This window comes from Colius striatus, chromosome 9, assembly GCF_028858725.1.
Source record: "Colius striatus isolate bColStr4 chromosome 9, bColStr4.1.hap1, whole genome shotgun sequence".
Lineage (NCBI taxonomy): Eukaryota > Metazoa > Chordata > Aves > Coliiformes > Coliidae > Colius > Colius striatus.
The window spans coordinates 26,968,321-26,983,403 of NC_084767.1; the positions used below are offsets into that span (position 1 = coordinate 26,968,321).

The 15,083-nt window shown below is 42.2% G+C and overlaps 1 protein-coding gene across 9 annotated transcripts in view; it reads right to left on the bottom strand.

The window, feature by feature from the left end:
- The window catches only part of MAP2 (microtubule associated protein 2), a 238,736-nt gene that overhangs the window by 16,959 nt on the left and 206,694 nt on the right, over positions 1-15,083 (bottom strand). For 3 of the 9 annotated variants that reach the window (XM_062002282.1, XM_062002279.1, XM_062002278.1), the window contains 4 exons: positions 11,461-11,522; positions 7,068-7,253; positions 5,541-5,694; positions 2,992-3,335 (listed from right to left, as the gene is read on the bottom strand). In XM_062002282.1, coding sequence (XP_061858266.1) covers positions 2,992-3,335; positions 5,541-5,694; positions 7,068-7,253; positions 11,461-11,522 — 746 coding nt within the window. The remainder of the gene's footprint in view (positions 1-2,991; positions 3,336-5,540; positions 5,695-7,067; positions 7,254-11,460; positions 11,523-15,083) is intronic. The other 6 variants (XM_062002285.1, XM_062002284.1, XM_062002283.1 and 3 more) reach the window with 3 other exon arrangements.

Sequence of the window (15,083 nt, forward strand, 5' to 3'; positions counted from 1 at the left end):
AGAATACTAATTAAACACATCTCAAGCCATCTATTCTTACTAGGAGCTTAATGCAGTGCAAAGTTAGCTTGCTTCTTACCCTAGAAGCATGCTCTCTTTTATTAGTTTTCCCTTCCCCTGTCAAGTGGAGAGATTTCTCACTTTACTTCTGTGGTTGGCAAGTCAGACCTGAAGTAAAATCAATCTGCTGTCTGATATCTTCTGAAGAAATTCAAAGCACTGCATCTCTTGATTTATTTAGCATTCAGACATCCCCATCTTCTTCAGTTCTGCACCTCGGCCTCTGGCAGTTTCAGAGTGCAGTGGCTTTCTCTAGGACAGCTGTAAGCTAAGAAAAGACTTTGTGCTAGGTTCAGATATGCCTCTGATACAAGGATAGTCTGTCTCCAACTGACGCTCTTGGGCTGCATATCTGTATTTCTTCAGTGATTTGCATGTCATGTTTACATGCTTAGACATACACTGGCTTTTGTCCGTTTTTTTCCTGTGGTTTTTGCTATCACCACTTCCAGTTCAGGTTATAAAACTTAGGCAGTTTTCTGTTTGTTTCAGGTATTATCATTAAAAGCAGATAGCAGATAACAGTTCATTTCAGCCAGTGCAATATTTGCCACTAGATACTAAAGAAGTGAGAAGACACAAGGAAATGAAATTAGCTTTCATGTGTTCCTCTCACAGACTCTATAAAATTCAACTGCAGAACCTGGGAAAGAATCAATCCTAAAACCTCTTGTCTAGACTGAGCAACTATAGCGTAAAGGAGACATAAAGAAAAAACCCAGTGAGTCTCTCTTTGGTCAATCCGCAGCTCAGTGGCCACATACTACTGGGAATTAAAAAATGCTTTAGCTTCAGTTACATTATGTCCACTCAAAAGATTTCCCCTAGGATGCCCAGAAGAGTGAAATGCAAACTGCTGTGCCATTCTTTTCTATCCAGCAAACTCTGTGCAAGTCTGTAGAACTGCTAAGGAAATGGAACACCTAGAGTGTAATGTTTGTGAAGAAACATGATTTGCTGTGCCCCCCTGGTCTTGTGTGGCTGTTCCAGTGTGTAGAGAGTAAGAGGAGGGCAGTGGTTAGGCTAATCTGGTGCTGGTTTTGAGCCCCATGTCCAGCAGCTGGGCTTGTTCTGAGGGATGCCAATCCACATGCACAGTCTGAACTCATGTTCTGAGCCTCCTGGAGCTCTGCACACCACCATCACCATCTGCTATGTGGTATGTCCAGTGGGAGCTGAACTCCTGGCACAAAATAATTACAGACTGTTGGCAAAATAAAGCCAGAAGAACCTCTGCTGATGCATTATCTTCACAACTTTATTGGCGTAAGTGGCTACTGTCCAAATCCTGGAAAGCACTGAATGTGTTAATTTCCCAAGAAAGCATGATCACAGCCCTAAGAGATACCTAACTGTTTAAAACATGAGCTTGTGCTTTCCCTCTGGAAGGGAAAGTATCTGATCTGTAAGTACTGTGAAACCCAGCTTTCTGTAAAGTCTTGTTTTCACAATGGCGGAATGGCAGACCGTGCTATTCATCCTGATGTCCTGTCCCTGGACGTGGCTGAGAAGCAAATCTTTCATAAAGCAGTCACATTGCCCCTTCTGTAACTCAGCAGTCTCAGGGAAGTAAAAAGGAGCTGGGGGCACAGGGTGTTTTCATTGTGGGGTTGTGCCCAGAATCAATAGGAAATGCCTGGGTACTTGTTACATAAAAAATACATAATTGATTATACTCCCAAACATTGGTAAACTGTATTTTTTTTGCCTCATTGAGCATCTTTGTTTCTTAATAGAATAGAATTTTTTTCAGGTTATAAGTGGTTCTGTAACTCTTTCAACATTAATAGAGTTGACTGCTTCATTCTGTAAGTTGGAACAATAGTTTTTTCAAATAGAAAGAAAAACAAATAGCTTGGACATAATTTTGGCTTTTAATACCATCTGTATTATCATTAACAGCAACGTGTTATCATTTCTGCATTGCTCAAAAATGAGAGACTATTTCAGCTCTGGGCATAGCTCTGCTTGGTAGGGCATTAAACAGAGACTCTTCAGAGGAAGGTGCAAACACTGTACCTCAGGAAGATTTATGGAACTTTCAATCTGATCTTTCCTCAGTCTCCAAAAGCTTCTGCTTAGCTTTAAAGCTTACATCTTTACTCTCCACAGTTTGGCATGTTCTGTCTCTAGTAACAGAGGGTTTTGCCACCCTACAGGCTTATTCAGTTTTTAGTCGAAAGCAATCTTCATAACAAGGTGCTCCATGGCATAACTGCAAGGTTTGAAACTGCCATTTTTCAGCTTTTAACTGCATCAGTATGTCCCTGAATTCTTGTTTTCTAACAGCAAAACCAGAAAATCCTGATCTGCTGTATTACACAGTCACTTTTTTCTGTATTATATACATTCTCCAGTTTACACAACTTCAGCCCTGTTCCTGCTTATTCAAACCTGGCAGCAAGAAAACCAGTTAAGTCTAATAACTGTCCCCTCCCATCATCTTTAACTTACAGTGGATTTATCACGTTGGAGGCTGCAACCTTCATTAACATCATGCAACGCAACGCTCATGTCATGTTAAATGACACAGGAAAAGGTCACGGTGCTCTGTGGTCCTGCTAACATCTATCTAGGTTGAATTGAACTTGCTTGAATTCAAACAAACCTCTTCCATTTGCTGTGCTGACGAACACTAAGCAAGCAGCAGCCGCTGAGACTCAGGCTGAAACATCCCTCTGGCATGGAATGCAAACTCTCGTTTGAAATTTTTTCAACCGATCTCCTTGAGGCACTGTTAATTTTCAGGTGACAAAACACTTTCAGAAGATTTGTCCTGGCCCCTGCCAATTAACATGACTTAAGGAACTGACACATATGGACAACAGAAACAGCATTTGGAAGGCAACTCAAGAGGGCTTCCATTCCACCCCTATCCCAAAGGTGCACACACAAGACTAAATGGATGAACATAAAGAGTGGAATCCTTACCTGTCCCCCTTTAGGTTGGTATTTGATGTTATCTGTTGATCCAATTTTGGACCTGACGTTCTTGAGGTCAGGTAGAGGCTGATTAATAACTCGTAGCTGCTTCGGAGTGGCTGGAGACTTAGGAGGAGTGCGAATTATGGCAACTTTTTTCTCAGTAGGTACCAGTATGGCAGATTTGGGGGTCCCAGGAGTGTGTGGGGTTCTGGAGTAGCTGGGTGTCCCTGGAGTGCCTGGCGTACGGGAGGCGTAGCTTGGTGGTGTGCCTGGTGTGATAGCTGTAGAGCCAGGAGTAGTGGGGGTTGAAGTTCCACTTTTTCCTGTTCTGCTACGAATTGGCTCTGATCCTACATGCCAAAAAAAAAAACCCCATCATTAGACCCACAGAAATACAGTTCTTCCTGCTTCTGTACCTTCCAAGATTGCATCGTGTGCCCAGCAAGACACAGCTCTAAGATGGCTGTACTGGTGCTGGAACACAAGACTGGATGTCTGCCTCTGTGTCTTTGCCAATCAACCTGCCAAGAGTTACCTTGTCCTGAACAGCTGAGCCAGTAAATTGGCCACGTAGTGACTGAGCTCTCTGTTCTGTGTCACAGGTGTCCTTCCCAAAACAACTATGCTTCCTGCAAAGCTTACTGAACAAGGCACAATATTACACTGATTTCTGTTTTGGGAAAAGAATGAGAAGCATCCTTGGAATGTAACCTTTGGGACTCGACCTGACAACCTGACTAGCCAGTAAGAATGTTGTCACCAATTTCAATGGACATTAAGCTACAGAGTGGGAAAAAATTCTGATTGTAACCCTGGAACAAAAGGCTCCGAGTGCCTGGCTGGTAATCTAGTGTCTGCAGCTGGACCCTGACAGAGCACTCAGCTGATGAAGAAAGTCGTAGCTCTGTTGTGTGGACGGGCAGATGTCCGTCACATTCAATTGCTGTTTTTCAGGAGTGTGGTGAAAGGAAGCCATTACAGACCTTCTAGTTACATCTGCACACAAGTTAAAAATAAATTAATACTGTAGCATTTTGTAGCAGCTGCATTCAGTGTTTAGGACATTGCCAGTCCTTTTCACTGAGCACAAGGATCAGTTTAGTAGAGGCACTGTGCTTTCTGCAGCCAGCTCTGCTCATAACTCTCCAATGCCAGCAAAGGGAAGTCGAAATCTCTCCACATGCTGCTTAAAGCAAAGCTCCACTGAGAATGCTCAGGGAGAGATGGACCAAACCAATTCCCAAAGCATGGGAGCTCCAGTGCCAAATGGGTACGTATATGTTTTCACATTTAAAACATTCAAGAATTTTAAGTCCAATGGGCCTCTCCAGAGCACCCGATGGCACTACTCAATATCTTATTTAAACTATTTGTTAATCATTCTGTTCAGGTAGTGGTTGTAGTCCAGGCCTGACACACTGCTGTTCCTGGGGCCCAGGAGAAACTCTCTGCTCTATGTGACTCACTAGATAAATTGAACTTAATCCATGCCCAAGTCCAGTTTCCTTGAACAGTTTCCTTCTTTCCAAACTCACTCTAAACCAGACCTTTCTTACTACATCAACTGAGACAGAAAGGGGATGATTTGTTTTTCCCAGCTCCCTGAAGCTTTGGTATATTTATTTTTCATTCCTCAGCCCTTTGCCACATTGGCAAATGCTCAATGGCCTCTCACTCCTAGTCATCAGAATGGGCTGCTGTGCCAGCTGGAGGTCACTCTGCTTACAAAGGGTCTCTGTTTTACACTTGGAGCATCACCCAAGAATTTCAAACCACCTTTTTTTAAAAAAGAATTTACATATCTGCTTTCCCTTAATTGCCTTAAAAGGGCTGAGATTGGTTTCTAAAGAGAGAAACCACAGGAATTCCTATTGGGAAGCAAGGAGCCACATCCAGGTTCTGAGGCCTGGGCTGAATGCAAATCTAGCTAAAAATTCTAAGGGCATTTGGTAATATTCTCTTTGTTCTCTAATTTCTTTTGGCTTCTGATTTGATAAAATTTGTCCTCATAAAAGGACCTCGATGGCTTATTATCTTAACTTCCCCCAGTAAGTCACTCCACTAGCTAACATCTCAACTCTCAGTAGAGTTTCTACCCTGGCATTAGAGCACAGGGAGATCACTACTGTGAAAGAGAAAATTAATGAGTGTAACTGCTATGTTTGCTGTTTTCAAGATCCATCAGATTATTTTATGTTGCCTACTTCAGGTTTGCCTCATTTTTTCTTGCTGCTGTTTGTAAATGCCCTGTGTTAAATACCTTACCCAGCTCTGAGCTCCCTGCAGAGGCATTTTGTACTATCAGTGATTAGTCTGAACAGCATTCCTGGCTCTGGGCATTGCTGGGCGTGGAAAGGCCACATCCTGTCCCTGGTTTGAAGCCCTTGCTGCTCAGCACTTTTTCTGAACAAAACCAGTCTGTGGGGCTCTGCTTTCCAACAGCATACCTCAGACCTACTCCTCTGTGTAAAAGGTAGAGACAAATGATGCTACAAATCTAACAAGGATGGAGGCATCCACAGCAGTAGGAGAGGATTAATATGCAAAAAACATACGGGTGGTCCGTCGTACTGAAGAGGAAAGAGATGCTGTGAGGGAGAGAGAGTTCTCCTCTCTGTCTCGGTCTCCTGACACACCTCTTCGTGGAGGAAGGATAGAGGAAGGTCTTGGTAGAGAGGAACGCTTTTCAGGACTCTTGCTTACTCCATCCTAATAGTGGCAAAATAAAAAAGGAAGGTTTAGTTTTCAAAACACTCTCGAGGATGTGGTTTCTCCCATCCTATATATACAGAGGGGAAAATCTCATCCTGTGAGCCCAGTTTATGACTCACACCGGATGCAGCCTATGGGGATCCAGCCACCTCCCATGCTCTGTTTAGCTCCTTGCTGCTTCTTTACTGCACCAAAACACCCAGTAGCTGTCTTCTGAGCTACTTAAGACAGATTCAAATCTCTTGGATCTAAATATGGATGGATTCCACATTTGGTTCTTACTAAGGAACAAGATTTTTGATAGTGCAAGTTCAAAGTAAAAGAATTCTTTGGAGCACAGGTGTGAAATTCTTACATGAATTTACCTGCAAAGTAACTGCAAAACTGGTGCCCTGAATATACCCTACACTATGTTGTTAGGTGATGTGTGATTTTTGCATTTTCAAACACTAATTTGTAATTTTTTTATGGAGAAAAATGTTTAGCTGCAGCTTAGTTTTTGAGTGTAGGACTATGAAACCTGTAGTCTTATTTCCTTCCATACTCGTTACTATTTGAAATCAGCAGATACCTTCTTTTTACCATGGTTAAAGCAATGGACACATATGTTTGAGTACATCTAAACTTATGGGATGGTTAGCCAAAGTGAGTATTGCATAAGCAGACAGACCTCCCAAGGACAAATGTAATGATGGTCTCAACCAGTAAAAGACACACCAGGCAGAGTGTTACACAGGAAATGGAAGTCAGTAATGAAAACTATTTTTAAATGGGGATAGTCATCAATGCAGCATGAAGTAGATTTGAAACAAGTGAAACACAAACATGGAGAAGCTAAGATGGACTGACAGACATCTCTTTAAATTCATGCTGCATCTTCCTCAACATGGCCTCATGCATAGACCCAATTTGGTTCCTAGAGAATTTGGCTTCTGCCCTTATTGCTGATCATTAGAACTGCACCCTCCTATACTGGGGACTGCTTTTGTTTTTAGAGAATATTAACTGGTTGAAAATTATACGTTTTAAACTCTGAAGGCAAATTAGTACTGCTGTTCTTTGCCACTTACCCACGTGCAAATGGGTGCAACTTCTTAGCAGTCAATGCAACAGCATCCATATCATCAATAGAAAGAAGATAATGTCCTTCTAGTTATAACTTATTTAAGTTTCCTCTGGAGAGTCTCCTTTGTTTTTATCCATTTTGTACAAGAAATCTGGTAGGCTGACAATCATCTTTCCTGCCACTGGATGTAAGTAATCCCATGTAAGCTTCACACAGAACTGCTCAAATTCAGTAGGTAGAGAATGAGAGCCATAGAGTTCACCTAGACATCTCCGATCTCTCTCTACCAACTCTGCTACCTTACCTTAGCATCTGATTTTGAGTATGGCAAGCAGTCTCTTGGGCCTGCTGAGGAGGGCCGTACATAACAACTGTCTGTATCAAGAAAAGTGGCCCTTTTAGAAGTTAATGAGCAAGCTGAGCTGGGTCTTGGAGGAAGCATTGACTTTGCTCTAGACTTTGAGGCAGGAATCTTTGACAAAGAGGCAGTCTAGTCATGAGAAAACAAAAGAAAACATAATATGAAGCTGGACAAAAGGAAAATACAAGCAACATGGACTTAAAAAAAAAAAAAAGGCAAACTATGAATTAATACTTTTTCTGTGCTGAGTAATGGTGTCTATGTACTTCTGGTAAGCTTCTGTTCTGTGTTGTTTGACTAAAACCATCTGGGTTTGCACACAGTTACTGATTCTAGTAAGTGTCTTTTTCTGCAGATACTGTTTTTATGTAGTGTTAATAGGGCAAAACTGGTGACAGGCATGGCCTTCAACTGGTACAACTGGATCCTAGTCCTTTAAAACTAAGCTGTGCACTTGAGATACATTCCTCCAGGCTACAATCAAGAACAAAACAGTGGGAATCTTAAAGGCAGTTACATCCATATTCTGACAATGTCAGAAGGACCAGATGATGTTGCTTCTTGTGCCACTGCGTACACAAAAAATCCCTAATGCATCCCAGACACTGTATTCCATACATTTGTTGCCACTCTTTAGAAATTCATACATTATGTTCAGATTGTGGAGTCTTGGGATGAGGAAACCTGTATATGTTTGAAAGGCTGACATGACATGTCATTGTGATCAGGTGCTTATCTGATTTTGAATAATGATAATACCTCATTGAAAGAACAATTAAACAACAACAGGACAGACTGAAAATTCTTTGCTGACACTTAGGAGCACCTAATTTTGCAGAAACGAATTTCCTTGAAAGAGATTAGGGCTACTTGCTTAGGCAACTTTTTTTTCCCACTAGAACTGATACTACAAAGAACAATAGTAAGGCTGTTACCTTGGCAATGTAGTCCTGATCCTCTCTGTATTCATACAAGCATGAAGTGACACACATGAACAATCTCAATGAGCCTGTAATTATTGGCTGATCTTGGCTTGGATGGGCATGTATTTTCCTGGGTGAAAAACTGGTTAGATGGTCGACCCCAAAGAACTGTGATTAGTAATTCCAGTTGGCAGTCAGTCATGAGTGGTGTCCCCCAGGGCTCAGAACTGGGGCCACTCTTGTTTAACATCTTTATTAATGATCTGGATGAGGGGGTAGAGTGCACCCTTAGCAAGTTTGTAGATGACACCGAGCTGGATGGACGTGTCCATCTGCTTGAGGGTAGGGAAGCTTTACAGAGAGATCTCGATAGGCTGGATGGCTGGGTCAAGGTCAGTGCCATGAGTTTCAATGAGGCCAAGTGACAGGTCCTGCACTTGGGCCACAACAACCCCCAGCAGCGCTACAGGCTTGGGGAGGAGTGGCTGTACTTGGCTTTGGTGAGGCTGCACTCGAGTACTGTGTCCAGTTTTGGGCCCCTCTCTACAGAAAGGACATGGGAGGTGCTGGAGAGGATCCAGAGGTGGGCTACCAAGCTAGTAAAGGATTTGGAGCATGTCTTCTTTGACGAACAGCTGAGGGATCTGGGCTGTTTAGCCTGGAGAAAAGAAGGCTCAAGGGAGACCTTATCGCTCTCTACAACTACCTGACAGGAAGTTGTAGCGAAGAGGAGGCTGGTCTGTTCTCCCTAGTAATGAGCAGTAGAATAAGAGGAAACAGCATGAAGTTGCCCCAGGGGAGGTTCAGGCTGGATATTAGGAGATATTTCTTTACTGAAAGGGTTGTCAGGCATTGAAATGGGCTGCCCAGGGAGGTGGTGGAGTCACTGTTCCTGGAGCTGTTTAAGAGACGAATGGATGTTGTAGTTAGGGAAATGGTCTAGTGGTTGATAGGGCTGAGACAAAGGCTGGACTTGATGATCTTAAAGGTCTCTTTCAGTCAAAACAATTCTATGGGACCTGGTATACAACTTTAGCCATGAAAAACTGGGCATTTGATACAAGTCGTTCATCTAGACTTTCTCAATGTTCAGAAAAGGTGTATGAGTCACCTTTATTTTCATTAGAAAATGAGAAAATAATGGATTGTCCAGGGCTGACAGGCATCTGGCTTAGGCACCATACTCAGCCTACAGAAAACAGAGGCTCTTGTGCTGAATGTCATCCTTGGCATCATCAACAGGATTAAGAGTTGCATAATTGTGTAATTCCAGTCCTACAACATGGCTAAGAGGACTTCCACTGGATATAATCATCCATACTGAGTAGCAAGACAAAAAAGTATTTCAAAAGATGGAAGTGCTTTACTAACAATAATATATTCCTAGAATGAGTTTTGCAATATATTTATGCCTCCTTCTTTTAATACTTATTCTACTGTCTGAGAAAAAACAGAATAAAGCCAGTGAATTTTACACAGAACTCACACAGTATGTGTTTCTGTCACATCGAAGTCTTCTCCAGACTTTAACTGATTTGTCACACTTCAATTTACGGGTCCTATCCACTTGTGAAATTTGGGTCACATTTACAAAACCACTAAGGTGTTTATTGATGCTGAAACTCTGTGGAAGCAGGTTATCTATGATTGGGTGGCTCCAAGAAGCAGACATTCCACAAACACCTCTCACCTGGCTTTCTACACTTCAGACATAACTAAGCATGCACAGTTTGAGGCTCAAGTGTTTGTTCAGCGGTTTTTGCCTTTTTCAATTTGTGGATCATGCAAAATGCTTTCCCTAATGAGACTGGAAAACTCTTACAGATTGGGATTCTAGGCACAACGTAGAGATCTCATCCTTTTTACTCATATTGCATACAGCGTCTTCTGTGAATATGTACACCTGACACATACTGAAGATGGACAAGACTGAGATCTTTCAATGGAACAGCTGGGGAAAAAGCATGACCTTGAGCTAATGCGCTGCTTTGAGTTTATCACAGTATAGATCACTGTTATTTAGGGAACAAGGCACTTTTTAGCATCAGTAAGAGCAGCAGAATCTAGCCAAAACGGATTTCAGTGACATGCTAAAGACTGGCAGAGCAAGCAAAGAAATCAAATGTCTCAATCCCTGCTTGTGCTTTACACAGAAAACTACTTTTATTCTCTGTTATTAATACATTATCTTTGACCTCTGTTATAATTCATGGTGCTGTCCACAGGACAAAGACTTACGTAACCTTGACTAAGACTCGTGGATTGCTGAAGTTGGGATGTAGAAACCTCACTTTTTTTCAGAGGTGTTCCTAACATCATGTCAGCACTGCACACACACAGCTCCTTCCAGCAGATGGAACTGCTTAGCCTTTCCTGAACTTGTTCTGCAAAGCAGCCTGTAACTGGCCAGGTTGAATGATCTAACATTACCAGTGGAGAGGAAAGGGTACACTTGAAGGATGTAAAAGCTGAAAATCAGGAAGAAAACAACAAAAGGTCTTTATGAGTCCTTAGGAAACTAGAGGTAAAACCAAGTCACAGAAGAGGAAGTGTCCAAGAGTTGGGCAAATGTGGCAATCAGAGAAGTGAGGCAACAGAGAGAGTAAGCAGAGGACAGACTTCTGATTTTCGCCATAACATAAGGAAGAAGAATAAGAAAGATATGTATAAAGCAGATAACTTCAGAGAACGATTTTGCAGTGCTTGGACTTGGAGCACATGTCAGTGTCACGTAAAAAACAGTTGCACAGGGGATAGAGAAAAGAGATTGGTTTCCTGGAGATTTTGGAGTGATAGGACAGGAGAAGTGTAGGGTCAGCATGGCAGCAGGGTGGAGAGGCACTGCAGTATTTGCTGAAGGAAACTCAGCAGTGGCGGGTCAGACACAGTGAGTGGAGCAGCTGAAGGAAGGCCATGTAACTGTCAGGTTGAAACTCAGACAGAAATCAGCAGTCCAGGAAATGGCCATTCAGAAATCACTTATGCACATATAAAATGCTGCTGTCCAGTAACTTGTACATGGGCATAACCTCTGTAGAGTGCATGGCTACGTAATGGTGCATCAGAGGACACCCAGGGAGGGCTTCTGCAAGGTGGCAGTAAGTCGATTGCTGCAGAGGGGGCTAACCTAGCTCAAAATCCTAAACAACATCCAACTCCTGCAGTTTGGAGTCTGTGTGCATCCTATGGATCTGCAAACTGTTGTCATCTGCTACCTGGGACTGGAATTCAGAGGTTATTCAGGAAAGGTAGTTTTAATTACCCTTTAAACTGAATAATGAATAAGGCACATGAATCTAAATGGAACACAAAATTTAAATGGAACACACAATTACTTCACGAGTTAACACACAAAGATGTGAAATAAGACAAAAGGAGATGATATAGATGAATGATAAGATGATATTACTCACTGAGAGTTTTTCCTTTGCTTGCTTAAATACACCAGGAGCCTGGTTTGTTTCACCACCTGCTGCTGAAAGACCCAAAGAGAGACTTGATAGTTAAAAACAATAATAACAAGTATTTCCACTTAGTACATATGTTAGAACAATTAAATGGCTTGGAACTCCTATGCAAAGCAATTACTTTGCGAATTACTCTCAGTGAACTGTATGGAGAAATGTAGTTGCCTTGAAAATGTCCTGTATTCATCACACATGAGGCAAAATGGTACTCCTACATGTTTCAAACACATAGAAATTTTGTATTAATCTTCCTAGAAGCTTAGAAACTACAGTAAAAAGTTAAACAGTTTACAACTCTGTGGGCCTCTAGTTCTGAAGGCCAATCCTCAGACACCTTAGCATATTGATTTTTGGGAGTGTCCTGTAAAAAATCAGGCTCCTTTAAATAATCCACAAATAAAAAATTTAAGAGGGGCCCCTGACATCACCACTTTTCAAAATATCGGCCAACACTCCTAATGGAAAGAGAGACTCCCTGTTGAATTATCATCCTGTTTGCATCAACGAGGTCAGTGTGCCATGGGTCAACTAAGCCCTCAGATTTCAGCAATTCAAGTTATATTTAGGACATCAAGTATGTTAGTTCACTATTTCATTTATCCAATACAACATGGTTTGAAGTAAGTTCTTTTTCACCCCAACACTGCTGCTCAGGAAGTTATATCTGCCATACAAAAAACTGGACATGAAATCTTTTGGTACCTGTGCCAGGATGCCCGCAGTAAATGCAGAAGCAAGACAGTAGTCACAAATGACAACCTTTTGCTGACAACCTGTCTTCCAACTATAAAACTAACCCTAACACATTGTACAGGACAGATTCAATTAATTTTCTCCTTTCCCTCTGCAGTTTCCAGGTGTGGATCCTTGGTTTTCTGCCACATTCCCCACTCTATTTCTGCCCTTAAATGTAATTTCTTTCAAAAAAAAAATGAAGGAGACTTGAGAGGAGAAAAAGAATATATAACTGTGTATTTCAGTTCTTCTGAATTTATTACAGGAATAAATACAGCACAGTCCTCCTGTGTCACATTTCGCCACATCTGTCACTGCTGGTTTTGGCTTGATGTGCATATTTTTAAAATGATCACAAATAGCTTTTTTCCTCCTTCCCTTGGCACTGAACCCTTACCAGCCACCACTATGAAGTGGAAAGAACGGCAGTGCTTCTTGTGCTGACTTACCTGAAAGCACCACAAGTTCTCCATCTGAACAAAAATTCTCTACAGGCTCTGCTGCCAGTTGAAATACACAACAAACACGTTTTACCTCAGGAGGTGACCCCAGAATTGAAGACAAGGAACAGAAGCAAATCACATAGTGACTCTTGCTCATAGCCAGGTCCTGGCCTTGCCACTATAAACACTCCTGTGATGACACAACTGCAGTGGCAACTCAGCACAGCCACTGACAAAACCCAAGTCAGACGGGGGCTTCATTTGTGAAACTACGCCAGCCAAGGCAATGACTCTGCAACTTTTTCATCAGAGTTGGACAGGTGGTTTCTTTTTCAAATGGAAAGGATGAGTCTCTTTTAAAAGTGGTCTCTCTCTGTAAGTTACCAGTATTTGCCAGTGCTTACCAGTAACAAGGAAATTTTTTTCTGTTATTGAGGGGAAATAGGGAAAAGATGTCATTTCCCAGGCCGCTATGCTGAAAATAGGAGAGAAGGTTAACTTTTTTTGTAGACACTTGTGTCTTGTGATTGGATGTGTTTTAAGGTCACAGTAAATGCAATACAGAGGTTTTAACTGTCTGCAGTACACTCAAACCTATAATAGACTACACTGCTGAAGGACTTCTGGTGGGGCTCCAGATATCACTACAGCTAACGAGGCCATTCCAACTAGGACATGCTGACAGTCAAAACTGGCTTCAAGAAACAGTGCTATATTTTATGTAACAAGAGAATGGGAGATAGACAATGTCCCTCTCAGTCCCAGATCTTAGAAAGAGCTGGATGACTGGTTCAGGCTCAGGGATATGTAAGTGAAGATATGGCTGCCTGCCCTCCTAGGATATCACACAGCACTGCACTCTTTTCTTCTGCCTCTCCTCAAGTCCCATCAGTAAGTATAAAAAGGTGAGGTAGAAGAAAATAAGGGATACTGTGAATTTTCCAGCAACACCGAGTATGGTGAAACATTCTAAGAGATATTTTTGTCCATTTTGTGATGGGGCTCAAGCTCCTCTGATTTAGAGCCCAAACCTCAAAGTTTGACCCACATTACTGAAAATCTTATGATCCACTGGGTCCATCATTTTGGTTGCTCTCTACCTCGGGGTTTAAACATACTGGGAGGTAATTTTTGTGTTACATTTTGAGTAATACATCTGCTTCACTTCATGTTGGAGTGAGAGATGAAAAGCTCTGATGGTTGCCAGGCAGCACACATTTAAGACATTGAGCAGATTTCCATGAGCAAGTCTTATGGTATGGCTCAAGACTCTCCGGACACCACAGACCAGTAGAGTTCAGAGGAGTTAGTGGTAGAGTACTTGAGGGCATGACAGCACTGACCACGAGGCTGCACAAGTGTTGGTGAAATTGAGAACACTACAAAGCTGATACTTTCCCTGCTCCATTTCTACTGCTATTTACCTCCCCTGGGTCCTTTGAAAGAATATGTGAATTATGGGTCATAGCTTTGGAGCTGGTCAAGCTCCAAACAGAGAGAGGTAGCAAGAAGAGTTGCTTTAATCCTCTAAAAATTCCTCACTTCTGGGTAGCTCTGGTCCAGAGCGCTAGTTGGGACAGCCCAGAGACTGCAGTGAGGAGGAGACATCTCTGCAACATGGAGGGACCTGGATCAGCCTTTCCTTCTCTGTCTCCATTTTTTGGGAGGGAGGAAAGCAAAAGGACCACATTCCCTCACAGGAGCAAGGTGACAGGATTGCATATATTGTCTTAATGGAACACAACCAGGAGACGAGACAGATTTCATACAGCTCCCCTCGCATAACTACCCTTTTACCGTGTTTTCACTAGTCAGACCTCTCTACTGAGACCAGTCTAAATTCAGAACAGGAGTGACTCATTGCTGCAAAACTGGATGGGAACAATTCCTTGGGAAGACTTTTGGTATTGCACTGTTAAGCTATCAGATGGGTAAAAATTCTCGTTCTTAATTTCTAAGCTGCGAGAAGAGGCCTGTGCAGTTTTGCATTGCTGTGCATTGTTCTTTTCCTACTAGCCCAAGCTTCACTCATGAACAACTGCACTGCAGCATGTGGCTATGTCACATGGCAGAAAACCTGGCCCCTTTTAGTGAGTTTTTTTTCTTAAGGTCACCAGAGAAGTCAAGACATTCGTCTTCTCACCCTGAACTCACAGTAACAACAGATAATATGGTGAAAATGCTCTAAGTGTTCTTTTTTGGTCCTCTAAATAATGATACACCTATCACAATGTAACAAGAATCATTTATTTTGTCCTTTCCTCTTCCTCTACCAAATATTAAGATTTTTGCTTGGAATGCATTCGAGGTGTGAGCCCAGATTTCTTCTCTCTCAGCTTCATGCTGCATGTGGCTGGATTCCCCCTGTGGATTTCGACTGTACAGCATAAA